Source organism: Bos javanicus, chromosome 5, assembly GCF_032452875.1.
Source record: "Bos javanicus breed banteng chromosome 5, ARS-OSU_banteng_1.0, whole genome shotgun sequence".
In the NCBI taxonomy this organism is placed as follows: domain Eukaryota; kingdom Metazoa; phylum Chordata; class Mammalia; order Artiodactyla; family Bovidae; genus Bos; species Bos javanicus.
Window position 1 is genome coordinate 18,395,767 of NC_083872.1, and position 27,122 is coordinate 18,422,888.

The 27,122-nt window shown below is 36.8% G+C and overlaps 1 protein-coding gene across 4 annotated transcripts in view; it reads right to left on the bottom strand.

Annotated features, from left to right (window-relative positions):
- CEP290 (centrosomal protein 290) overlaps positions 1-27,122 on the bottom strand; it is a 93,424-nt gene that overhangs the window by 49,647 nt on the left and 16,655 nt on the right. Inside the window, exons 12-25 of one of the 4 annotated variants that reach the window (XM_061415677.1) lie at positions 26,964-27,087; positions 20,802-20,974; positions 19,929-20,091; positions 17,734-17,834; positions 17,574-17,661; positions 16,363-16,475; positions 14,758-14,842; positions 14,052-14,194; positions 12,129-12,293; positions 11,010-11,159; positions 8,270-8,385; positions 6,972-7,074; positions 6,651-6,881; positions 2,498-2,671 (exon numbers count right to left, since the gene is read on the bottom strand). In XM_061415677.1, the coding sequence (XP_061271661.1) occupies positions 2,498-2,671; positions 6,651-6,881; positions 6,972-7,074; positions 8,270-8,385; positions 11,010-11,159; positions 12,129-12,293; positions 14,052-14,194; positions 14,758-14,842; positions 16,363-16,475; positions 17,574-17,661; positions 17,734-17,834; positions 19,929-20,091; positions 20,802-20,974; positions 26,964-27,087 (1,929 nt within the window). Of the gene's footprint in view, positions 1-2,497; positions 2,672-6,650; positions 6,882-6,971; positions 7,075-8,269; positions 8,386-11,009; positions 11,160-12,128; positions 12,294-14,051; positions 14,195-14,757; positions 14,843-15,124; positions 15,218-15,427; positions 16,202-16,362; positions 16,476-17,573; positions 17,698-17,733; positions 17,835-19,928; positions 20,092-20,801; positions 20,975-26,963; positions 27,088-27,122 lie in introns of those variants that run through there. The other 3 variants (XM_061415675.1, XM_061415674.1, XM_061415676.1) reach the window with 3 other exon arrangements.

Genomic DNA, 27,122 nt, shown 5'->3' on the forward strand with positions numbered 1-27,122 from the left:
AAGCTGATACTCCAATACTTTGGCCACCTGATGCGAAGAACGGACTCATTGGAAAATACCTTGATGCTGGGAATGACTGAAGGTGGGAGGAGAAGGGGATGACACAGGATGAGATGGTTGGATGCCATCACCAACTCGATAGACCTCAGTCTGAGTAAGGTCCGGGAGTTCGTGATACAGGGAAGCCTGACATACTGCAATCCATGGGGTTGCAAAGAGCTGGACACGACTGAGTGACCGAACTGAACTGAACTGAATCATTACCACAATAATAATGGTAGAGAATAAAACTAAGACTTCCCAGTAGAGAGGCACATATGTTCAGAATTATAACTGAGATACAGGAAGTAAAGAAGAGAAAAAGATATACTACAAATAGAAAAAAGTTTAAGGTTTGAGTAGAAATGAAAAATGTTATCTGGGAAAATAAATTTTAAAAGTTAAAAGTTATTCATTCATATCTATAATTTTTAATGTTAGAGAAGTGAGGACAGCAGATATAAAAGATGGGGAAAAGGTGAGATTATTATCACACTTAAATATGCAGAATTTTACACAAAATTAATATAATCATCTCTCTTCAACAAAAATAATAAAAAGTAAACTGATCCTGATTATTTCTAGTTAATACTAATAAATAATGACTCAGATAATTGTGTCATTATAAAAGACTGAAAGCAGGATAAAAAATAAAAGATTGAAGGCAGGAGGAGCAGAGGACAACAAAGGTCAAGATGGTTGGGTGGCATCACTGACTCAATGGACATGAGTTTGAGCAAGCTCTGGGAGATGGTGAAGGGCAGGAAAGGCTGGCATGCTGCAGTCCATGGGGTCGCAGAGTTGGATATGACTGAACAACTGAACAACAAAAACATATAACTGTGTAGGAGCCACTGAAAGCTATTCAGAATATTTTCTTGAATATGCCTCCCTAAGCAAGTGAAGAGGAACTCAAAAGCCTCTTGATGAAAGTGAAAGAGGAGAGTGAAAAAGTTGGCTTAAAGCACAACATTCAGAAAACTAAGATCATGGCATCTGGTCTCATCACTTCATGGGAAATAGATGGGGAAACAGTGGAAACAGTGTCAGACTTTCTTTTTTTGGAGCTCCAAAATCACTGCAGATGGTGATTGCAGCCATGAAATTAAAAGACGCTTACTCCTTGGAAGGAAAGTTATGACCAACCTAGACAGCATATTGAAAAGCAGAGACATTACTTTGCCAACAAAGGTCCGTCTAGTCAAGACTATGGTTTTTCCAGTGGTCATATATGGATGCAAGAGTTGGACTGTGAAGAAAGCTGAGCGCCGAAGAATTGATGCTCTTGAACTGTGGTGTTGGAGAAGACTCTGGAGAGTCCCTTGGACTGCCAGGAGATCCAACCAGTCCATTCTGAAGGAGATCAGCCCTGGGATTTCTTTGGAAGGAATGGTGCTAAAGCTGAAACTCTGTGCAGAGCTGACTCATTGGAAAAGACTCTGATGCTGGGAGGGATTGGGGGCAGGAGGAGAAGGGGACGACAGAGGATGAGATGGCTGGATGGCATTACCGACTTGATGGACGTGAGACTGAGTGAACTCCGGGAGATGGTGATGGACAGGGAGGCCTGGCGTGCTGCGATTCATGGGGTCGCAAAGAGGTGGACACGACTGAGCGACTGAACTCAACTGAGAAGCAAGTGAGAGCTTTCAAACCAAAAGATTTAAATCTCATTCTATTTCAATGAGTATCATAAAAGAAAATGAACCAAAAGACATAATTTCTTACTTTTGATGAAGAAGAGAAACAAAAACAGGAGCTTGTTTTGCTTAATGTAAAACATATGAAGATCAAGTGGCTAGAAGAGAATTATAAAGGGTCTTGGGTCCTATTCATGAAAGTGTTAGCCACTCAGTCCTGTCCAACTCTATGCGACCCCATGGACTGTAGTCCACCAGGCTCCTCTATCCATGGAATTCTCCAAGAATCCTGGGAGTGGGTAGCCATTCCCTTCTCTAGGAGATCTTCTCAACACAGGGATCAAACCCGGATCTCTTGCAAAGCAGGCAGATTCCTTATCATCTGAGCCACCAGGGTTATTTCATAGACTTGAATTAAACCAAGATACTCCAGGCCACTTTTCTCTTTCCAGACAGTAAGAAAGGCTACAGATTTGCAGAGGTCATCCATGGTCTAGGAAGAGAGATTTATGTCTCATCTACTCTCTGCTACATCCATCCCCCAAAACTATGGGCCATGAGGCAATCAGAGGTCAGGGTAAGTGAAAATGGTGGATGCTTAATAATGCTTTCTCTTTTGATTACATTATTCTATATGTTCCACATTCTTTTTTCAAGTGCCTGGTTTAAGAGGTCTGATTCAGCTAAATTCCGCAAATAGGCTAAGGAAGATGACCTGGAAGAAGCTGTCCAGAAATTATTCTGTACCTACAGATACCACCCCCCTCACACACAAAGAGAGGCTCATATCACAAGGTTTAAGGATCACATCAACTTACCTCTAGGTGTTCCAAGTTATTTGTTCTTTGAACAAGCATATTATCTTTTTGCAAGATATCTCTGTACTTAGCAGTCAGTTCATTGTATTGTCTATTGGCCAATTCTAGTTCCGACAGAGAGACACTATTATCTACAACTTTTTGTAGTGCTGCAATCTTGAAAACGGCCATTTCCTATGTAAATAAAGATACATTGAATTGAAGTGTTGTTTTTTTTTTTTCTGGTAAAGCACTAGCCACTTTTGAGATAATACAGCTGAAAGCAAAACAGATTTCAGAATCATTAAAAGAATCAGATGTATCCTGTATGAAAACATATTGCAATAATTATTAATTACTTTCATATAAGAAATGATATTTGGACATTGAAAATCTTAACAAAAATAAAATGAATTCTTTTATAACTCCTGTCATAGTTAAATGAAATTCAGTTAATCTGAGAAGTATATATACAGCAGCAAGAAAGCGTATCACTTAGAATATATCTTTGGATGGCTTTTTAAAATTTTATAAGGTTTAAAAAAACTTATCTTTTGAAAACTGAAAGGCAAAATTTGCATCCCTGCAGGTAACATTTAGAGTTTAGCTACTTCTGCTTTTCTTTTTAATTCTGGCTGTGCTGGGTCTTTGTTGCTGCGCAGCTTTTCTTTAGTTGAGTCCAGCAGGCGTACTCCCTAGGTGTGCGTAGGCTTCTCACTATGGCGGCTTCTCTCGCTGCAGAGCACGGGGCGCCAGGACGTGCGGGCTTCAGGAGTTGTGGTTCCCAGGCTCCAGATCACAGGCTCAATAGCTGTGGCACACAGGTTCAGCTGCTCCACAGTATGTGGGATCTTCCCAGATCAGGGATCGAAACCATGTCTCCTGCACTGTCAGGCAGATTGTCTACCACTGAGCTACCAGGGAAGTCCCTATTTCTGATTATTTATTATTAAACAAACTCGCTATAAAATTAAAGAAAATCTTTTGCTCACAGAAAAGAAACATTATATAGGGGAAAAAAACTTCTTTGAATCATAGCTATCTAGAATAAATAGTATCGAAGTCTAAATTACTTGGTTTATCTTCAACTCTTTAGTTACAGAGCTATGAAAGTCACTACTTAAAGACATCATATTAACACCAAAAAGAAATGTCTGAACAGAAAACCAAATTTATGACATGAGAAAGATAAAGAATTTATGAGTTCCCTGGTGGTCCAGTGTTAGGACTTAGCACTTTCACTGTGGTGGCCTGGGTTCAATCCCTGGTCAGGGAACTAAGATCCGGCAAGTCAAGTGGCAGAGCCAAAAATTAAAAAAAAAAAAAAAAGTAAAAAACCCCCCAAATTATTTATGGTTATAATTCATTCTGAAGTAGAATAACGAGGGGAAAATATTTGTAATAGTACTTCAGACCTCATTTTGAAAACTCCTCTATAGAAATAAGTATCCCCTATCCTACCTTACCCTTGGGATTCTGTTTCACTTTTGCTGTGTGGTGAGGAAGACCATGTTTCACATCTTTAAAAATAACAGCCCCCCCTTTTCTTTTTGGCTTTCAAAGTGTTGCAAAAACAAACAAAAATTTAGGCTGAAGAGGAAGAAAATTCCAGTTCTTTCTTCCGTCTATCTCAAATACTAGCCATATTTGTAATACTCCAAGAAAAACATTCTATAAAATATAACACAAAAATAAGAACATTTCATATTGTAGATAAGTTTATTAGCATGACAATTTCACTCACTATTATCTTTAAAAGGAGATGGCAAGGAACTCAAGTAACATTTTAATTTTACTTTGAATTCTTTGGTTTACACTGTTGTTGTTGTTTAGTGACTAGTCGTGTCCAAGTCTTTTGCTACTGCATGGACTGGAGCCCACCAGGCTCCTGTGTCCATGAGATTTCCCATAAGAATAGTGGGGTGGGATGCCATTTTTTTCTCCAGGGGCTCTTCCCGACCCAGGGATTGAACCCATGTTTCTTGCACTGCAGGTGGATTCTTTACCACTGAGCAACCAGGGAAGATTTACATGCTCTATATAAATTCAGACATGTCAAATGAATATGCTGCTGCCGCTAAGTCGCTTCTGTCGTGTCCGACTCTGTGCGACCCCATAGATGGCAGCCCACCAGGCTCCGCCCTGTCCCTGGGATTCTCCAGGCAAGAACACTGGAGTGGGTTGCCATTTCCTTCTCCAGTGCATGAAAGTGAAAAGTGAAAGGGAAGTCACTCAGTCGTGTCTGACTCTGAGCGACCCCACGGACTGGAGCCTACTAGGCTCCTTTGTCCATGGGATTTTCAAGGCAAGAGTACTGGAGTGGGGTGCCATTGCTTTCTCCGCAAACGAATATATACATACTTAAATAAGCTATAAGATCAGATGTAAAACAAGATGTAGAATAATACACATGGCATGCCACTTTTTGTGTCTTTGCTAACACTTGCAAAAGGAAACAGAAGGATTTTCAGTTACCTAAAGCGAGAAGGCAATGGGAACCCACTCCAGTACTCTTGCCTGGAAAATCCCATGGAGGAGCCTGGTAGGCTGCAGTCCATGGGGTCGCTCGGAGTCGGACATGACTGAGCGACTTCACTTTCACTTTTCACTTTCATGCATTGGAGAAGAAAATGGCAACCCACTCCAGTGTTCTTGTCTGGAGAATCCCAGGGACGGGGGAGCCTGGTGGGCTGCCATCTATGGGGCCGCACAGAGTCGGACACAACCGAAGCGACTTAGCAGCAGCAGCAGCAAAGGAGGTAAAGGGCTTCCCAGGTGGCTCAGTGCTAAAGAACCCACCTGATAATGCAGGAAACACAGGTTCAATCCCTGGGTTGGGAAGATTTCCCTGGAGTAGAAAATGGCAACTCATTCCAGTATTCTTGCCTGGGAAATCCCATGCAAGATTTCAGAGGAGCCTGGCAGGCTACAGTCTATGGGGTCACAAAGGAGTTGGAGACGACTTAGCCACTAAACAACAACAAAAGAGGCAAACAGGTGGAATATAATGAAGCAAAAGGTACAAGGACAGAAGTAAGATTTCTCTGATGACATCTTTTGTGTAAATACTTTATGTATTCAAATTTAATTTTTAAAAAGTTATCCGTGAAGTTGAAAACAAATGTAAAACAAATGAGCCTAACCACAGCAAATGTATATCATAACCACACAAAGGAGAATTACTTCACATCACTATAGAATATGTTATTTTGATGACACATTCTTACTCAGAGATAGTATAAAGACAATAAGAACTGTAAAGAAACTTTAAACTATGTCTGACAGCAGGAACCATACTTCAAGATAACCAAAGAGCTTTGGCTTATGAGGAAAAGCTGTTTATTTTATAAAAGAATATCTGCTAATAAATGAAAAATACATAATAAACTAGAAACATCATGATTTTTGCAACTCCTGATGAAATAATTGGGTCAGGCAACAATTACCAATGGATGTTAAAACCATTAGAGAACTAATAAAGAACTGATTATTTGCATGGTATCAAAACATTACCAAAGAGTTAATTAACTAAATCACTTAAAAATAGAGATATATGGCTGTCTTCCCCTTAACACAGTTATCAGTCATGAAAATGGGACTACCAGATATTCCATCTCTTGAATGACACAATATAAAGTGTTACTTACAAAGTACAAAGTAGTCTTGCCAAAAATGTTTCCTTGAATATAACCACAGCTTCAAAGATAACTTTTAGTAAATATAATGGTTAGTGGAACAAATAAAATTATGACAGAATATAATTAAACATTCAGTATTTTTCAGAGAGGAGGAGAAAAAAAGGGGGAGATTCTATATTAAAAAGATTTAGGATAAGAAACATCCAAGGAGAATGCAGAGTCCTTGACTGGATCCAGGGACAATAAGGAAATGTGGATGTGGTCTGGACATTCGACAATATATAAAGTACTGTTGTCAATTTTGTTAAGTATGATAAAGTTACTGTAGTCATATAAACAGAAAAAGACTTTTTTTTAAGAGATGCATACTAAAATACTAAGGGGAGAAATGTCTGCAATTAAAATACTCTTACAAAAAACAGATGGAGCGATTATGGTCAAATGTTAGTAACTGTTTCCTATTAATCCAAGTGATAGTTATTACATATTATCCTTCTTGTCTGAAAACTTTCAGAGTTGAAAAAAATCAGACATACCTTAAACCGCTGCAAACGTCCAATTTTTTCACCAACTTCAGCCTCCATTGCCATCAATTCATTCTTCTGTTTCCCATTTTCTTTTCTAAGCTGTCTCTCCATTTCTACCAAAGTTGTATATTGCCTGATGAGTGACTTTTCATTCACCTGTAAGACTGTGATCTTTCTACTATTTTCTGCAAGTGTTTTTTTCATTTCATCTGAATCCATCTGAAGAGCACTGAGCAAATTCTGCACAAAGTCACATTTATATTACTTGTTGAATCTAGCTATCTTAGTTTGAATAATATTGAATATTGATTTTAAAAGTGCTTTACTTACATTATATTCTTTTACTTTTATAGCATCTTGTTGGATTTGATCCTCAAGTCTTTTCTTTTCCTCTTTCATTGTTTCAGATTCTGTTTTCCAGTTCTCCTTTTCACTTTAAAGAATTTAAAAATAAAGCAATACAGTAAATCTATAGGAAGAGATAACTTTAGATAATGGAAATTTAGTTACCATAAAACAAGAGAAATTATAACTAATCAACATATGATAACATAAGTTAAAATCCCACTTGAAAGGGTTAATCCTGGAAGTTATTATTATTATTTAATTAAATGAAGGTAAAAGAAATTATTTTATCAAATTAAACTACAAATTACTACTCTATAACTATTACAATATAATGATAATGGATCTTGTAAACATTTTATTAAAAACAGAAGATAATTAAGAAATAATCAATATTCCAAACTTACTCTGGAAATCAAGTCTCAGTATTCTGACCCTATTCTTAAATTTGAGTGTTAAATAATCGTGAAATATTTAGAATCCATACAAAGTGAGAAATCATTAGACTTAAAGAAGGTGTATAAGATATTATTGCCTACCCAGACCTCCAATTTGGTTGGCATAAACCACTTATGGTGTCAGCACTGAATGGTTCAAACCTGGACATATGACTTGGACAGCTCATTTACTATTCTGGCTAATGAGATCTAAGTCTGCTGGAGTCCTCTAGAAAAAATTTTATAAATAAAAATGAAGAATTGTGTGAAAAGAAAACACCCCTCTTCTTCAATGGACATGGTTCCATCTTCCTTGAAATCCTAACTCCTGCACCATCATAGGAGATAACATGACATACACTAGAAGATTCCCAAACATGACCCACCTATAATTAGCTTTGGCTTTCTTGTTGGATTAAATCATAATCATTCTTACTGTTTAAACGAACTTTGATCAGATATTCTAATTATTACTAAAGCTATTAGTCCATTAGTACAGATGAGATGGCAGAGATAAGAAGAAACAGGCTAGTTCTCTATGAAAACACATGAATAATGATGCTGGTGATGAAAAAGAACTACTGTTGACACGAACTGTTCATATGTGCCATAATATTCACAAAATACTCAGATCTGGGCATTTTCACATAATTAAGTTATTGAGTTAATAATAACTATGAAAAAGTATCACTATCACAGAATTTTATGGACAAGGAACTAAAACACAAAGCAAAGGAGAAGAGGCAGGAGGATAAAGGAAAAGAAAATATCTAAATATCTTTTGTTACTTAACTTTAATAAGAATATGCTACATTCATATTTATAAAGTTTTGCTAACACCTATACCTTAGGTATTCTTTATATAATAAGCTTTGTTGATGACGAATTACTGCAAATTTTCTGTTATAGTCTTCAAGAGAATCTTCTAAATTCTTTAACTTATTTTCTTTATATTCTAGTTCCTAAAAATTGGTTTAGAAATGAGAATGAAAAAATCATCAGGATATATTTCAAATCTGAAAGTATAAATTCATATTCTGACAAGATTATAGAAAAATATATAAAAGATAATCGACAACAAATCCATAAGCAGCCCAGATCATTTCTATGATTATTTTGAACATCTTATGGCATATGGAATGAGATAATATGTGTAAAAGAGAAGTTCTATGAAACAGGTAAGATTATTTTCATCATATATTTGTAATAGTTACAGTAACCATCAAATGATCAGATTCAGTGGTTACAAACTTGCCTCTAGCCACTCAGTCCCACATACCCTTGAGTGAACATATGCATTCATATCTTCACTCAAATTGTCCTCTCCAATTATTTAATTTTAAAGATGAAGAAACTTGAGACTCAGAAAGATCAAGTAACTTATTTAACATTAAAAACCTCATTAGTACTAGGCTTGGTAACCATTTTCTGAGACGTATGCCAAGCTTGGTGCCAGGTGCCTACATATTTGCAGATCTAACACTTGCAGTCAGGTCTGGCTGACTCCAGAGATCTTGCTACTTCCAGCACTCTATGCTGCCTTAGGATTGGGAGTTCAAGTATTGTTTTGCCACTTTGAACAGGTCTTCGGATTTTTAACTGGTGTTTGCTAATCTATCACATCTGGTCCCATCACTTCATGGGAAATAGATGGGGAAACAGTGGAAACAGTGTCAGACTTTATTTTTGGGGCTCCAAAATCACTGCAGATGGTGACTGCAGCCATGAAATTAAAAGATGCTTACTCTATGGGGTCGAACAGAGTTGGACACGACTGAAGCGACTTAGTAGCAGCAGCAACTCCTTGGAAGAAAAGTTATGACCAACCTAGATAGCATATTCAAAAGCAGAGACATTATTTTGCCAACAAAGGTCCGTCTAGTCAAGGCTATGGTTTTTCCAGTGGTCATGTATGGATGTGCGAGTTGGACTATGAAGAAAGCTGAGCGCCGAAGAATTGGTGCTTTTGAACTGTGGTGTTGGAGAAGACTCTTGAGAGTCCCTTGGACTGCCAGGAGATCCAACCAGTCCATTCTGAAGGAGATCAGCCCTGGGATTTCTTTGGAAGAAATGATGTTAAAGCTGAAACTCCAGTACTTTGGCCACCTCATTCGAAGAACTGACTCACTGGAAAAGACTCTGATGCTGGGAGGGATTGGGGGCAGGAGGAGAAGGGGACGACAGAGGATGAGATGGCTGGATGACATCACTGACTCGATGGACGTGAGTCTGAGTGAACTCCACGAGATGGTGATGGACAGGGAGGCCTGGCATGCTGTGGTTCATGGGGTCACAAGGAGTCGGACACGACTGAGTGACTGAACTGAACTGAACTGAATCTACCACAATGCTTTCTATGTGTTTTGTGTGTGTGTGTGTGTTTACACAAAGATTAAAAAATAATGAATCATCACAAGTAACATGACAAGGCTATACTGTTATTGACATACTACTTATTGACAGTGTTCCTGAAGTAAAGAAGAATAAATTCAGGAAAAGTGTTAAAATCAGAAATCTAAGAATAATGACACAACATGAATAATAAAGTAATGATCCAATAAACAGTTCAATTCTAATACTCAAGGATTGCTGCTGCTGCTAAGTCACTTCAGTCGTGTCCGACTCTGTGTGACCCCATAGACGGCAGCCCACCAGACTCCCCGTCCCTGGGATTCTCCAGGCAAGAACACTGGAGTGGGTTGCCATTTCCTTCTCCAATGCATGAAAGTGAAAAGTGAAAGTGAAGTCGCTCAGTCGTGTCCGACTCTTAGTGACCCCATGGACTGCAGCCCACCAGGCTCCTCCGTCCATGGGATTTTCCAGGTAAGAGTACTGGAGTGGGGTGCCATTGCCTTCTCCAACTCAAGGATTAAGTAATATAATTTACAAATACAAGCAGTTGATAAGCATAACTCAAATATATTCACAAGTAGATTACTTAGGAAAGGGAAACAGCAGTGCTTACAATCAAAAACTTATTTTCATTGATTCTGAACACATTTGTAATTATATTTGCAAAGTAAGTGATTTTATGGTTATTTACACACACTTCAAATGGAAAAATGAAAAGCGACTCTCATTAGGCCATTCATAATGACTATAACATAGAGAGGAAAGCTGACAAACCAACACAGGGCAAGCAGTATCCTCTCTGATTTGCTAACGGAGTAACTAACCTTACAGGGCAAAGGGGAGAAAGAAATAAAAGACAATTTTAAGACAATTTCTCTTAAAAGTTTTTCTAGTGGTTAACACACAAAAAAGGAAAAATTCTAATCATTACACAAAAAGCTGTGTCAGACTTTATCCATCTGAATTGCTTTTCCAACCAGCAACAGATAAAAGAGCTCACTTTACTTATACATTACTACCTTATAGTAGCTGCATGTTATTCTGTCAATCATACATTTCATATGAATGGCATGCCTGCTTTTCATTCAGATGAATAGAACGAACTGCTTTTATTCATAACATTCCATCTAACATCAAAATCCAGTAAAAATACATCTCACTGTTAATAGTCTAAGAACTCAAAGAAACAGCTGATGATTGTTATTTTGCTATTCACATATAAAGTTTTCAGTACCTGTAAGATATGTATTAAATATTCATTCTGAGCATTAATAATATTGGCACTAGATGGTGCTATCCCATCAGGTAAGTCTATTCCCTTAAACACAACATTTGATCCTTCTGTTTGTCGTAAAAGACTGGTTTCTTTTTCAAGATGATCTATCTGGAAACAAACAATTCAGAAATGAGAATCTCATCTCTTACACAAAAAGACAAATTAAAAAGCAGTAACTTAAATTTCCTAAAGAGTAACTTTAACAAGTAGATATATGAATGCTCTGCCAGGTATTAATTAAATTAATGTAATTTCTGCTTAGAGATGCCTAAGAATACATTTAAAATCTCTGTATCCTTTTATGTTTTCCTAGTGGCTCAAACTGTGGTGTTGGAGAAGACTCTTGAGAGTCCCTTGGACTGCAAGGAGATCCAACCAGTCCATTCTGAAGGAGATCAGCCCTGGGATTTCTTTGGAAGGAATGATGCTAAAGCTGAAACTCCAGTACTTTGGCCACCTCATGCAAAGAGTTGACTCACTGGAAAAAACTCTGATGCTGGGAGGGATTGAGGGCAGGAGGAGAAGGGGACGACAGAGGATGAGATGGCTGGATGGCATCACTGACTCGATGGATGTGAGTCTGAGTGAACTCCGGGAGTTGGTGATGGACAGGGAGGCCTGGCGTGCTGCAATTCAAAGGGTCGCAAAGAGTCAGACACGAATGAGTGACTGATCTGATTGATTTGAGTGGCTCAAACAGTAAAGAATCTGCCTGCAATGCAGGAGACCGGGGTTCAATCCCTGGGTCAGGTAAGATCCCCTGGAGAAGGAAATGGAAACCCATTCCAGTATTCTTGCCTGGAAAATCCCATGGACAGTAGAGCCTGGCAGGCTACAGTCCATGGGGTCGCAGAGTCAGACACAACTGAGCAACTAACACACAAACATTTTTACATTATAAAGTACTGATTTTTCCACTAATTCTATTTTAAAAATCCAAACAGAAGCTTTTCTAATATAGAAAGAATTAATTCAAGGGGCATATTCTCATAAAATAGTCATTAAAAAAACAAATGTTTCATATTAAACCTTTGTTCATAAGCTTAGCATTTTCTTTTATTTAAAAAAAATTCTCACCTTTAAATGTGCTTTTGTCAACTGCTGAGAATAATTTATAGCCTCTTTCCGAGATTCTCTGAGCTCCTGTCTTAATTCTTCATTTCTTCCAGTAAGTTGATCAACTTGGGCTTTTAAATGCAGATTAGCATCAAATATTCCTTCTGCATTCTTTGATTCTATAGCCTAATATATTTAAATTATATTGAAGAAATGTAAAGAAAAACACTAAAATCACAGTATAATAATTAAGTTTAAATAACACTTACATTTAAGCATTATACTACTCCCATGTGTAATAATGTATACCAACTCTATCTCTTACAAATTTATAAAATACCAGTTAACCTACATCAGTATTACCAAGCATACTGATCACCTCATTCTAACAATTAACAAATACTGAGCTAACTCAAGTAGACTGGTAGACCAGAAAAACAACTTAAACAGGAACAAGGTGACTAAGGTTCAAATATAAACCAATCTCTTGCTAGCTGGACAACTGACTTAAAATTCCTTAAATCTTAGCTTCTTTATCTCTAAAGAAGGGGAAGTAATGTTAGCTCTGTCTGCTTCACAAAGCTTTTATACAGTCAAAATGAGATAATTTATATGTAAATACTTTGAAACCATGAAGCATCTTAAAGTAAAATATAAGCAATGGAATGAAATAGCTACTACATTCAATCAGATAAAATTTACACTGCTTCCTTTCCATACAGTTAAAGCATACAAGATAACAAAAGGAAAGTATGATAAAAGTCTTATCCAAGAGTTCTGGATAAAAAAAAAAAATATGTCAAATATTGAAGTCACCAACCCACTTCGAATACTATGTCTCAGATCAAACTCTGCTCTACAAGGGGAATTCTATTTAGTGACCAAATAGCCCAGTAAAATTCGAACTTTTTCTATTTTAATTGACAGCCTCGAGCGTTCCTGATACCACTGCTTCCATAGACTTCATCTGCTTCTCTTCTGGGTCATTATTTTTCTTTTTTTCTGATTGATATATCCCATTCAATGACATACCAGTATCTTGTCTAAGAGATCATCAGAATAGCACTTTAGATCAGATAATTGTTATGCACTTAAGTTTACTTTCTATCGCTATAGGATATTTTTCTGGGTCCCTATCACTGTCTAATTCAATCTCATTTTCCAAAAGGCCTTATAGACAACATGATGCTATTTATCAACAAGACAACTAACTAGACTACTTTATCATCTGTCAGAGTACCTCCTTCTGCCTATTTCTTCCTGCTATCCCTTTTGAATCAGTATAAATTATTACTTCATGTAGCCTGTTCTGATCTCCTTAGGGTAAAGGCTTACTCTTAGAAATCTACTGCCTTGAGTTAAATCCCAGATCACACTCTTGATGAGATTACATATGATTTTACTCATCTTGCTGCCTTTGTCTCAGCATGACCCTTAAAATAAAAAGTGGAGATGACAAAGAAAGTATCAGTGAACTTGAAGATAAATCAATAGCAATTATCCAACTTGGAGAAAAAAGATAAAATTTTATGGAAAAAAAATGAACAGAGCCTCAGGGATTTGTGGGACAATGTCAAAAAGTCTAACATGTATCACTGGAGTCCTAGAGACAATGGGGCAGAAAAAAATAAATGAAGAAATTAATGGCAGAAAATTTCTCAATTGTGGTGAATAACATAAGTGAACAACCTCAGGAAACCCCAAACAAGGCACACACACACACACACACACACACACACCCTTTGGCACTTTACAATCACGCTGGTGAATACAAAATAAAAAGAGAAAGTTTTGAACTAGTTTGAGAACTATACATTTCATACAGTGGAATGACTCAAATGACAGTAATGTTTCATTAGAAGCTGTGGAGACCCATGAGAGGGGAACAACATTTTTAAAGTGATGAAACAACAAAATAAAACTATTAATATAAAAATAACTTACATTAACTAGTCTTTCAAGACTAGGAATAATTAGAGATGTTTCCCCTCCTTTAATATCAGGATCTTTCTGCATTTCCTTAATAGCTTGCAATATTTCTTTCATACCTTCTTCAAGTTGCTTATTTTCTTCAACTAATTCTTTTACTAAAAAAGACATATTTATTGAATGAATGAGATTTACAATTTATAATTTACACTAGGTATAAATTTCCAATTATACTATGCTATAGAGATGACAAGTATTTCAAATATAGCAAAAATAGCCCATTTATAAAATGTGAATACAAATAAATGTGCAAAAAATTCAAGTATAAATCCAATGAGTAAATAGTTAAATAAAACTGGACACCTATTTAAATAATACACATATACATATATAGCTCATGGATGAAATAAATAAATCATAAGCATACTTTGCTTTCACTTTATATTAAAACTTTTACATTTATTTTCTAACTTCACTTTCATTAGAGGACCAAAGAGAAAAAATAGACTCATTTATCATTACAATAAATTCAGATTAATAACATTCTCTGAAAAAGAAATAAAGCAAGGCAAACCAAATAAATGAGAGATTGACATTGATACATTATAGACATTGTTAAGGCTAAAACAGACTAGAGAACAGAATGTATTAGTCCTTTAGACCCATAATTTTCAGTACAGGTTAAGTAAGTAAAGAAAAATAAGAGATAACAGTGACTTACATTTATTTTGAAATTTCGCTATTACTGTTCTACTTCTTTCTAAATCTCTTTCCTTTTCAATTAGTTCTCTTGAAAGAAATTCATTCTAAACAAAACAAAGAGAAAATTGTTTTTTTAAAAAAATATTACAATATTTATAGTTTTGAAGTTTAAAGAAAAGTTTGATCAACTGAGGTTTAAAATACCTAAAACAAGCTACAGAAACATAGCAACAGTCATAAAAATAAAATTTAAAAGGTGAAACACGTAATGATCACCCCTCCCACATTCTCCCTCCCTGAAACACCATGGCAAAAGGGAAACAGATACTGAAGGTTTTGTCTTTAGCACCACAATCATCTCTTTTAATGATCTGCCTTTACACTACCTGTTCTGCCTGGCTTCTATGACGTGCAAGCTCTATTTCTGCATTTCTATTCTGTGCTTCTTTGATCAATAAATCCTGTGCTATGACTTCATTCTAAAGAAACATGTTATAAATTAGGCAAGTTAATGAGTTCATCTCAAACGTACTTCATTTTTAGATTTTTAAAAGACAGAATGTGTATAAATTAGTGTTAATGTGCAAACAGAAAAATTATTACAACTGCTACTTACAGAATTTCGTTAGAAAGTCATAAAAATGAATTTAAAAAAAAGTCCTAGGAATGTTATTTGGAGGATAGCTCACCTGAGATCTAAGAAATACTAGTTCTGTCCGTAGCTGTTCTATAAGATTTTCAAGTGGATCTATCTGAGGTAATTTTGATTGTGCAGTAATTGGCACAGGGTCTGGAACATTAACTTCAAGTTTACCTTTCCAGATTTCTGTCTGTATGGGAACTTCACTTTTTCCTATATCTTCTTTCAAATTGGTATCAGCAAAGTTGATTGGGGTATGAACCTGTTCATCTTCTGATGTTGCTACTTGTGATTTATCCATGCCAGCACTATTGTCATGAATTTGTTGACAAAATATTGCTGATTTTTGCCTAAGTGATAACTTCTGCATTAAATCTGAAGCTGTTGATAAGGCTCGTAAAGATGAATCACTTTTTTGTGTGAAATTAGTCTTTTCAAGTGCCTGATGGCTTCTTGTCACTTTCTTCATAGACTCATCAGAAATAGAACATAAATATTCGTTTATTTCTTCATGACTCTCTCTACTAAAGGTACTGATTAATGATTCTAGATTTCTTAAAGATTGTAGACAGGGTGCTTTAAAAATCTCCCTTATTGTAATAGTTTCTGGAGGTGAAATATCATCTTTCACTTGTACAGATGAAGAATGTGTAGTTAAAGAGACAAAAGGATTCACTTCACTTTCTACACGCTGGTGAATTTCAGATAACATTCTCGATAATGATCCCATGGTCATATTCTCTTCTGGCTCATTCTGACATGACTGTGGAATATTGAATGATGGTCTCCTATGCAGCAGCTCTACTTTATCTGAACTCCTAATCTGTATTCAGAGTAAACAACGTTTCATTAATCTTGGGATCTATCTGAGACTTTTTAACAAGTATAAAAAGAAGCAATGTCCAAAATGAGATAATAGGGGAAGAAATGAAAGCCTGATAATAATATTCTTTAACTTTGCCATAGTAATACTTTACTATTTACCTTTGACTGTTCTTCACTCATATTTTTGAGGCTCATGAAATCAGATTTTCTTTCTCCCATTCTATTCTCTTGAGAAAAGTGTTCAGTTAGGTTCAGGTCCTCAGCAATTAATCCTACAAATAAAAGAATTAACAAATGAGAAACATAAAAATAACTCTTATTATTCCAATATTTTAATGTTCTTGGTATTTTTTTTGGCTATGCCTCACAGTACATGGGATCTTAGTTTCCAGACCAGGGATCAAACCTGCACCGCTTGCAGTGGAAGCACGGACTCTTACCCACTGGTAAGCCCCCAAAACTTTAATTCTTAAAAACTAAATCAAGTTTTAAATCAAACAAAACGTAAAATAATTATTTCTAAGATCCTGGATCCACATGTAGCCTCCTCTACAACTGCCTACTTTAGGCTACTTTTAATAAGATATTAATGAGAAACAATACGAATTCTATTTTCTCTGTCATTCTTTTTCACATATTAGTAAGTGCCAATATAGTTAACAGATATACCCATAAAGAATCATGAATGATTACTAAATTGCTTAATATATGAATAAATTACAAAGTTTTGCCCTTCGAGAAATGTTTGATATACTATAGAGAGCATAAAGCTAAAAAAAAAAAAAATCTTTATTATTCACAGATACTTGTGAGCTGGGGCCAAGTTAGAAAAAAAATTCTGTCTCTATGGTCTCCTTACAAAAAAGCAATAGCTATTAAAGAACTAATCCAACTGTTCTCTTTATATTATGTAAGATAAATCAAAACAAAAAAATATGTTAATTTTTATTCAATAAAATATTACTTTCACTTAGCAAAGAATAATGTACAAAGAAAGCTTTCAGTGCATAGCTTTTAAGGAAAGAGAAAATATTAACATAATATATATTAACAAATTACTAAGTTTTATCATTACTAATCACAACATACTGTGATTGACTAGAAATTAGTAAGATTATACTATAAAGTTTTCTAAAGTCCATGATTCTGAAGTTTGTTTTTTGTTCACTTATTATTCTTTTTAACTGTTTCAGATTTAGGACTGAACTCAATGACACTCGTACACTTTCATCAGGCCATTATTTTCATTTATTAAACTTGTAGTAAAACCACAGGAACATAGCAATAATATTTCCAACTTACAGAAAATTCTATATCCACACCATTCATTTTCCAATGATTCTTTAAAGGTTTGGAGTAACAGAGTATACCTGAAGTGACAGTTCTTTTTCCTTTTTCTTGAGCCATTCGACGAATTTTTTTCTTCAGATCAAGTCGTTCTTCCTCCAGACTTTCAATCTACAAGGTATAAACTATTAGTATTTCTCTTTGCTTCAACCAGGAAAATAACCAGTTGACTACCGCACTTGCCTCTTTCAAAAGAATCTGGTTTTCAGCTCTGTATTGCTGCTGTTTTAAACTTTTGGTATTTCTAAATTCAGTTAAATCAATCATTGTTGTTGGTTCAAGGCCTAAAATAAAAAGCAATATGATTAAAACCTTATTAATATTCAAATGAGCTACAAAAAACTTCATATAACAACTGGTTATAATCAAGCAACTGGTTATAATCTATTTAGCCAGCATCACTGAAGAACGGGGTACTTTTTGTGCAAGAGTTCTTCAGGTATTTGAACTGTATAAGCTAAAATTTTATCACAATTTTTAATGGAAATCCTGACAAAAACATATTATGATCTGTCTTCTCAATGTTGGACTATCATAGTGGTACTATCATGTATTAAGAATAGAAGCTTTGGAATAAAACAGTTGGGTTCAATTCCTACTTTTAATTATTAACTAGTTGTAGGGATAATCGGTTTGGAGAAGGCAATGGCACCCCACTCCAGCACTTTTGCCTGGAAAATCCCATGGATGGAGGAGCTTGGTGGGCTGCAGTCCATGGGGTCGCTAAGAGTCAGACACAACTGACCAACTTCACGTTCACTTTTCACTTTCATGCACTGAAGAAGGAAATGGCAACCCACTCCAGTGTTCTTGCCTGGAGAATCCCAGGGACAGGGGGGCCTCGGGGGCTGCCGTCTCTGGGGTCGCTCAGAGTCGGACACGACTGAAGTGACTTAGCAGCAGCAGGGATAATCGGAGAAGGCGATGGCACCCCACTCCAGTACTCTTGCCTGGAAAATCCCATGGACGGAGGAGCCTGGTAGGCTGCAGTCCACCAGGTCTCGAAGAGTAGGACACGACTGAGCGACTTCACTTTCACTTTTCACTTTCATGCATTGGAGAAGGAAATGGCAACCCACTCCAGTGTTCTTGCCTGGAGAATCCCAGGGACGGGGGAGTCTGGTGGGCTGCCGTCTATGGGGTCACACAGAGTCGGACATGACTGAAGTGACTTAGCAGCAGCAGCAGCAGCAGGGATAATAGTGTATGTATGTAAGCGACTTAGCATGTATGTATATATGTATTTCTTCTTGGCTTGTTGTCAGGGGTATAATAAAATTAACCCAAATAAAGTATTTATAGCAGTGCTTAGCACAGAGCAGTCATTATTAATATCAACATCAATTATATCATCGTGACTAGACTGACGTGCTCAGTGTGCCTCTTTCCTATTTTCCTATTACTAAGATGCCACCATGCTGTGAAAACCAGATATCAAGACTGTCTCAATAATTATGAAGCAAGACTTGGGGCCTTTAAAATACAGAAAGTTTGATGTTTGTGACTACTATCTATATAGTTCAGTCATCTTTATGAACATCCAGATTCAAGTTGGCCATAATCTGATAGGTCAAATTGATTAGACTAAGTCTAACTTGAGGTCCTTGCATGACTCTGGGTCCCAGTTAGAAACTTTTACAAATCAATAGTATGTATGAAATTTTTACTTCTTTTTCCTTTGGAGAATAGTTTTTACAGGGGATCACTTTAACCCTAGAAGAGCATTAATTGGTATCTACCAAGTATAATTAAATCATTATTTACAACATTATTTTCATTTTCAAGTAGCAATTTATACTGGACTGTCATAACATTCAAACTAGTGAAATATTCACTAGTGAACTATTTACTGATATCAATATACAAACTTTCAAGCTATATTTACTAACTACTTCTTATAATCGGTAGTAACCTTATAATACTCAACCTAAGTAAAACTTAATCTAAACTATAAAATTCAAGTATTTATCAAATAAAGTCTTAAAAAGGATTAAACAGTATTTCTAAATGTTTCCAACATTCATCTGAAGTTAGAGCATTTTTCAAACTAACAAATTACTTTTGTTGAAAATAAAGGTAATGTGTAATATATGGTATTAAGAAAGTAGACTTTCATTTTTTAAACAAGCAATTATTATTGAGGAGATCTTGGACTGAATATAGTAATGCTCCAGATCTGGCCAACTATCATCCCCATTCCATCAAATCCATAATCCCACTTCAATTGGAACAGTTCCACTTTCACTAATTTTAAATATTTTTATAGGAGAAAGTATTTGGAAAAAAAGGGTATCCAATTATTAAAAATAAAAATAAACAACAAAAAATGACTTGACAATTAGGGTTGAGCAAACTCCATATCTTAAAAGATGCCTTACCCATGCGCTCTCTAAGGGCCTCATTTTCATCAAGAAAATCATTGATCTTCAACTCAAGCTTATTGATTTCCTTTGTCAATACTTCAATCTCTCGATCTCTTATTTTAATTTGGTTTTTGCAATTCTTTATTTCAATAACAGCATCTTCTAAACCATAAACTCCCTGAAAAATACCCAACGTGATTTAAATATAACATTGTTTATTTGAATAAATTCTCAAGTTCAAAAATTTGTTTTCTTATTAAGTCGAGGGGAAATAACACAAATAACTAAGATTTACATCTTTAAACTGTGTTTTTTTATGCTACTTTTAAAAAACAAATCCAGGAGTAATAATAACAGGAAATGGAACAATTGACATTTCCCAGTATAGCATCATAATGGCAAAGCAACTCAGAATATTACATATTAAACAGTTAACAACATATGGAAAAAGAACAGTAAGGGAGAATCAGCAATACCATTAGAATAAGTAGGTTATCAGTTGTGTGATATAGCTGTAATCAGATTTAAAAATATAAAAAGCACAAAGTAAAGCTGTGTTGGCACAGTACTTACAAACCTGCCCCAATTACAACTTTTACACCATCAGTGGTGTCACATGGTGGTACAGTGGCATAGATTACAAAGAATGGAATCCAGGTGCCACAGCAAAGCTGATTATCTGGGCAAAAGCCTTTAGCCAGATGGTCTGAAAACAATTTTCCTGCCAAAAAGTTAATGTTACACAGAAGTCTGAACACTTCAGTGTAACTCAGTTAGGATAACCTTTATCATGAGATACTTCTGGAATGTTTTTAAATGCACACAGTAAATGGCACAGAACAGTCTTACTTGAAGTGGTTCCGTGATTGACAAGATAAAAATACATACGGATTCATAATCTTTTAATCGCTTCAAAGTCTCAACCAGTTCTTTATCCTTTTCCCTAGCATCAGCCTCAGCCAGTTCAGCTGTTCTCTCAGCCTCTTTAGTTCTCTCTTCTAAAATTTGAACCTTAGACTGAATTTTCATATAATGAGTCCGCTGCGTAAGTGTTGAAGCTCCTACAGGGTAAAAATTAAAATCGTCAATGAACTAAAGTGATTACTTACTCCTATAAATGACTGATTACAATATGGGAAGCAGGAAGAGTGATATGTCATTTAAAAAAGACCATTTAATATTACAAATTTATATTTATAAAACAGCTCAAACTACCACACAATTGCACTCATCTCACATGCTAGTAAAGTAATGCTCAAAATTCTCCAAGCCAGGCTTCAGCAATATGTGAACCGTGAACTTCCAGATGTTCAACCTGGTTTTAGAAAAGACAGAGGAACCAGAGATCAAATTACCAACATCCAATGGATCATCAAAAAAGCAAGAAAGTTGCAGAAAACATCTATTTCTGCTTTATTGACTATGCCAAAGCCTTTGACTGGGTGGATCACAATCAACTGTGGAAAATTCTGAAAGAGATGGGAATACCAGACCACCTGACCTGCCTCTTGAGAAACCTGTATGCAGGTCAGGAAGCAACAGTTAGAACTGGACATAGAACAACAGATTGGTTCCAAATAGGAAAAGGAGTACGTCAAGGCTGTATGTTGTCACCCTGCTTATTTAACTTATATGCAGAGTACATCATGAGAAACGCTGGGCTTGAGGAAGCACAGCTGGAATCAAGATTGCTGGGAGAAATATCAATAACCTCAGATATGCAGATGACACTACCCTTACGGCAGAAAATGAAGAAGAACTGAAGAGCCTCTTGATGAAAGTGAAAGAGGAGAGTGAAAAAGTTGGCTTAAAGCTCAACATCCAGAAATCTAAAATCATGGCATCTGGTCCCATCACTTCATGTCAACAGATGGGGAAACAGTGGCTGACTTTATTTTTCTGGCCTCCAAAATCACTGCAGATGGTGACTGCAACCATGAAATTAAAAGACGCTTACTCCTTGGAAGGAAAGTTATGACCAACCTAGATAGCATATTCAAAAGCAGAGACATTACTTTGCCAACACAGGTCCGTCTAGTCAAGGCTATGGTTTTTCCAGTGGTCATGTATGGATGTTAGAGTTGGACTATAAGGAAAGCTGAGCACCAAAGAACTGATGCTTTTGAACTGTGTTGTTGGAGAAGACTCTTGAGAGTCCCTTGGACTGCAAGGAGATCCAACCAGTCCATCCTAAAGGAGATCAGTCCTGGGTGTTCATTGGTAGGACTGATGTTGAAGCTGAAACTCCAATACTTTGGCCACCTCATGTGAAGAGCTGACTCATTTGAAAAGACCGTGACGCTGGGAAAGATTGAGGGCAGGAGGAGAAGGGGACAACAGAGGATGAGATGGTTGGATGGCATCACCAACTCAATGGACATGGGTTTGGGTGGACTCCAGCAGTTGGTGATGGACAGGGAGGCCTGGCATGGCACAGTTCATTGGGTCGCAAAGAGCTGGACACGACTGAGTGACTAAACTGAACTGAATTCAGTTTTATTAATAAAACTAAAAAGGATTCTAAGAAAATCTTCTTAGCTGAAAGGGTATGGATTATAAAAGACTGGAAAGCACTGCTTTACAAGGAATGATCATTGTGGCCCACTGTGTCCACTGTAATAGAATTATGGTCTTTTAGTTGGACACATAGCCACTTCAAATAAAAACTAAATTTCCACTTATATTTCAGTAGCCAAGGGTGGCCATGTTTATAACGGATATAAACAGAAAGACCATGTGCACATTTTCAGGAAATGTTTTTTAAAGCAGAGGAGTGAAACTTTCTTTCTCCTTCCTTCTGCCTGCCAGCTAGAATATGTACATTAGGGCTCCGGCCAGACTCAAACAGTCTTCTTATAACATGAGATGGAAACCACATGTTGAGATAGGCAGAGCAACAAGATAATAGGGACTTGGTACCTGGTATTTGTACAACTAGCACACCAACCCTATACAAGTTGCCTCAGCTTTGATTATATTATGGAAAAGTGCATTTCCATCCTGTTTAAACCACTGTTACATTTGATTTTTTTTTCTATCACTTGCAATTAAACTTAACTGTAACTAGTTGCTAAAAATTCCTACTTGTACATCTTACCAAATTGTTGCTAAGACCAAAATAAACATTCCTATCATTTTAAAATTTACTGCCAATAATCACTCTTATATAGTAAACATCTACTGAATTACAGGGTTTATACTTATATAAGGCATTGGTCTAGTGTGGGAGATCACACGTGTTTCTAAGAAGTGAGCCCTGCTCTCTGGAGAATGTGAAAGAGGCTGCTGTCCCCACAGTCTATTCTCCCTTTCTTCTGCATTGTTGTTCAGTTGCTAAGTAGTGTCTGACTCTTTGCGACCCCATGGACTGCAGCACACCAGGCTCCTCTGTCCTTTACTACCTCTCGGAGTTTGCTCAAATTCATGTCCATTGAGTTGGTGATGCTATCTAATCATCTCATCCTCTGCCACCCCTTTCTCCTTTTGCCTTCAATCTTTCCCAGCATCAAGGTCTTTCCCAATGACTTGGCTCTTCGCATTAGGTGACCAAAATACTGGAGCTTCAGCCTCAGCCATCAGTCCTTCCAATGAATATTCAGGGTTGATTTCCTTTAGTACTGACTGGTTTGATCTCCTTGCAGTCTGTAAGGACTTCCGCTGCATGACCCTTCCGCAGTAAATTACTCCTTGTCCTTCAGTACACGCTCTTTGCTTCTTGCCTCCTCTTGCTCTATCTCGCTGTTTGGGACTGGAAGTGAGGGTAAAGTTCTATTTTACATGAGGCAAATGAAGGCAGTACCCTAGACCACCTAATTCTAGATCAGTACACAGTGATAAATAAACTTCCATTGTGATTTTTGCCACCATTTTTCAGATACTCCTGAGAGCTAAAACTAACCCAAATCAATGAAGGGGGAACACCACAGACTGACATATACATGTTAAAGCCAAGACAAAGAGACTGTGTAGTATACACCCCTTCTGTAGGCTTTAGAGGTCATATGACTACAGACCAACATGCTGCTGCTAAGTAGCTTCAGTCGTGTCCGACTCTGTGCGACCCCATAGACGGCAGCCCACTAGGCTCCCCCGTCCCTGGGATTCTCCAGGCAAGAACACTGGAGTGGGTTGTCATTTTCTTCGCCAATGCATGAAGGTGAAAAGTGAAAGTGAAGTCACTTAGTCGTGTCTGACTCGTAGCGACCCCATGGACTGCAGCCTACCAGGCTCCTCCATCCATGGGATTTTCCAGGCAAGAGTACTGGAGTGGGGTGCCATTGCCTTCTCCAACATAGTGTCATTAAATAAGACCTCTTCCTTATTTGACAGCAGAGATCAACTGTCAGTTTTCCTCCTCTTGACTGGAATATGCGAACTCCACAATATCTATCATCCTTTTAAAGTAATTTAAGCTACTGGCAAAATGTAACTCTCATACATACATAATAGAGACACACATATAAATAAGTATATCCAGTGGACCTTGATGGTGCTCAATGATTACAGTACATTTCCTGAGTCTGTTCATTCTTCCAGATGACCAGTTCATACTTTCTCTTTACTTCTTTCACCTCAAACTTCTAATACATCTGCTTCTATCCACACTTTCATCTGAGAACTCTGCTTGTTTACTGAGAAAATAGAAGTTTTTACTGTCAGGACATCTACCCAACCACATTCAACTCCATGTATACACTCTAGCTTTCTTCCTGCTACTATGGGTAACTCTATGCTCCTAAGCTTTCTACTCCAGTGAACACTAGATCCCATCCCATTGCTTCCTCGAGGCTGTTAGTTCAGAAGTCCTTCTCTCATTTCCCTGCTTCATCAATTCATGACTTGCTTCTTCTTTAATGGATCTTTCCTATTAACTTAGAAACATGATTATTTCATCCATTTTAAAAAACACTTTTTAACCTTCTTCCCCCAAGATACAACTCTATTTCTCTCTTTTCCTTTGCAGAAACAGCCCTCAGAAGTCTTTGTATTTGCCCTATTTCACCTCTGTATTTTCTCTTGAACTAAAACAACCACTGATAAATCCAGTGGTCAATTTTCAGTGCTCCTGTTGACTTACCAGCAGCAATGAACATAGCACTGAACACAGCTGCTTATGCTCTTCCTTAATGACATTCCTCATGTGAGTTTCGGGACTCCTTACACTTCTGGTTTTCCTCCCATCTCCCAGGTCTTTCCTTTTCAGTCTCTTTGGTTGTTCCTTTTCATCTCCCCAACTCTAAGGTAGAAGCATCCCAGAGCTCGGTCTTAAGATTTTTCTTCTTAACCAACACTCTCTATCTTCTCCCTTGATCATCTCAGCCAGCTTCATGACTTCCACTACCATTTTTATGCATATACTTCCCAAATTGGTATGTTTAGCCTAGACTACCCTCCTGAACCTGAGACTTTTATATACAAGTACCTACTTAATGTGCTTTCCTGGCGGCTCAGTCAGTAAAGAAACTGCCTGCAATGTAAGAGACTGCCTACAGGAGAACTGGGTTCCATCTCTGGGTCAGGAAGATCCCCTGGAGGGGGAAATGGCAACCCACTCTAGTATTCTTGCCTGGGAAATCCCACAGATAGAGGAGACTGAAGGCAACAGTCCATGGAGTCACTAAAGTCAGACATGACTTAGCAACTAAATCACCACCACCACCACCTACTTAACACTTTCACTCAGATGTCTACTAAGCATCTCTCACTTAACAAGTCTTATTTAACTAAGTATCTGATCATCTCTAAACCTTCTCTTTCCACAGTCCTCCCCGGCATTCAGACCAAAAACCTTGATAACTTTCTTACCTCTTGCATCTTATCTGTCAGCAAATTTCATTTCCATCACCTTCAAAATACATCCAGAACTGACTACTTATAACTTCACTGCTACCTCCATGCTTTTGGCTACCGTCGCTTTTCCCCAGGTTGCTACAATAGATTTATTGTAAGCAGGTTTCCCTGCTTCTGTCCTTACCAGTCCTCAAGTCTATGGCAAACACAGTCCAAGTCAAACTACATCACTCCTTTCTTCAGAAACTTTCCTTGATATCCATTCTCACTTAAAAGAAAAACCAAAGTCCTTGCAATGAATTGTAAGGCCCCATATGATACAGCCTCACCTCTCTGATTGCATACGGAGGACTGCCCACCTGCTCACTCTACTCCAGGCAAAATGGCTTCTTTGCTGTCCCTCAAACATGCGCCATGCACTCCTGCTTCAGTGCCCTGAGCTTATTTGCCCCCTCCTCAGGAACATATGCATGGCTCCCTCCCTCAGTTCCTTTAAGTCTTTGTTTAAATATCTCCTCAATGAGGCTTTTGTTTCACTATCTAAATTACAACTACACCTTCACCAACACCAACACCGTTACTTCACTTACACAAAAACACACACACAGACTCACTCATTATTTCCCATGTCTTATTTTTTTTATCTTGGCAATCATAATAAATGGACTTACTATGTCATGAAATTATGAACAGTTTGCATTAATGTGCTCTAGTATAACTATAGCATGTAGTGGTATGGAAATACAGGATCAAGGATGTTGTAAGGACTTACATTCAAAAGATTTGATGAGTTAGGTAAGCTTGCATGACCCAGGGTAGGGAGAAAATGACATTAGCAAGTCCAGTAAGATTAATTCACATGTTGACAAGTCAATTACTTTTGAAAAATCTCTGCAACATTGTTACACTTATCAAAAGTTTATTTTCTTTCCTTCTCTGTTGATTACAAAAAGGAGGATAAATACTATCACCATTTTTCATTTCTTTTATACAGCCAATCTGGCAATAGAGGTTAATGTAATTTTCATCAGAGAAAATCTATAGAAAATACTGCCACCATTTACAAGTTTAAACACTAGTATCACATGTAAAGTAGTTAATAATATCAGGTAAAATTTTTTTAAATATGGTAAAATCCAAATAGAGAAAAATCAACAATATATCTATTGCTATAACATAATTCCATTTTAATAAAAATAAAACATTTTTAAAATTTAATGGTATCTAAAATAACTACATACTTATTAAACACTGAATTACCTTTATTTCTTTGGAGCTCATTTTTCAGATCTTCAATTATAAACGTATTTTTTTCCATTTCTTTTGTATATTGTTCAACTTGTTCAGTGAGCATTTTAATTTGACTATCTCGCTCTTGTATACCCTATAAAATATTTTGAACATCACATATTTTCACTT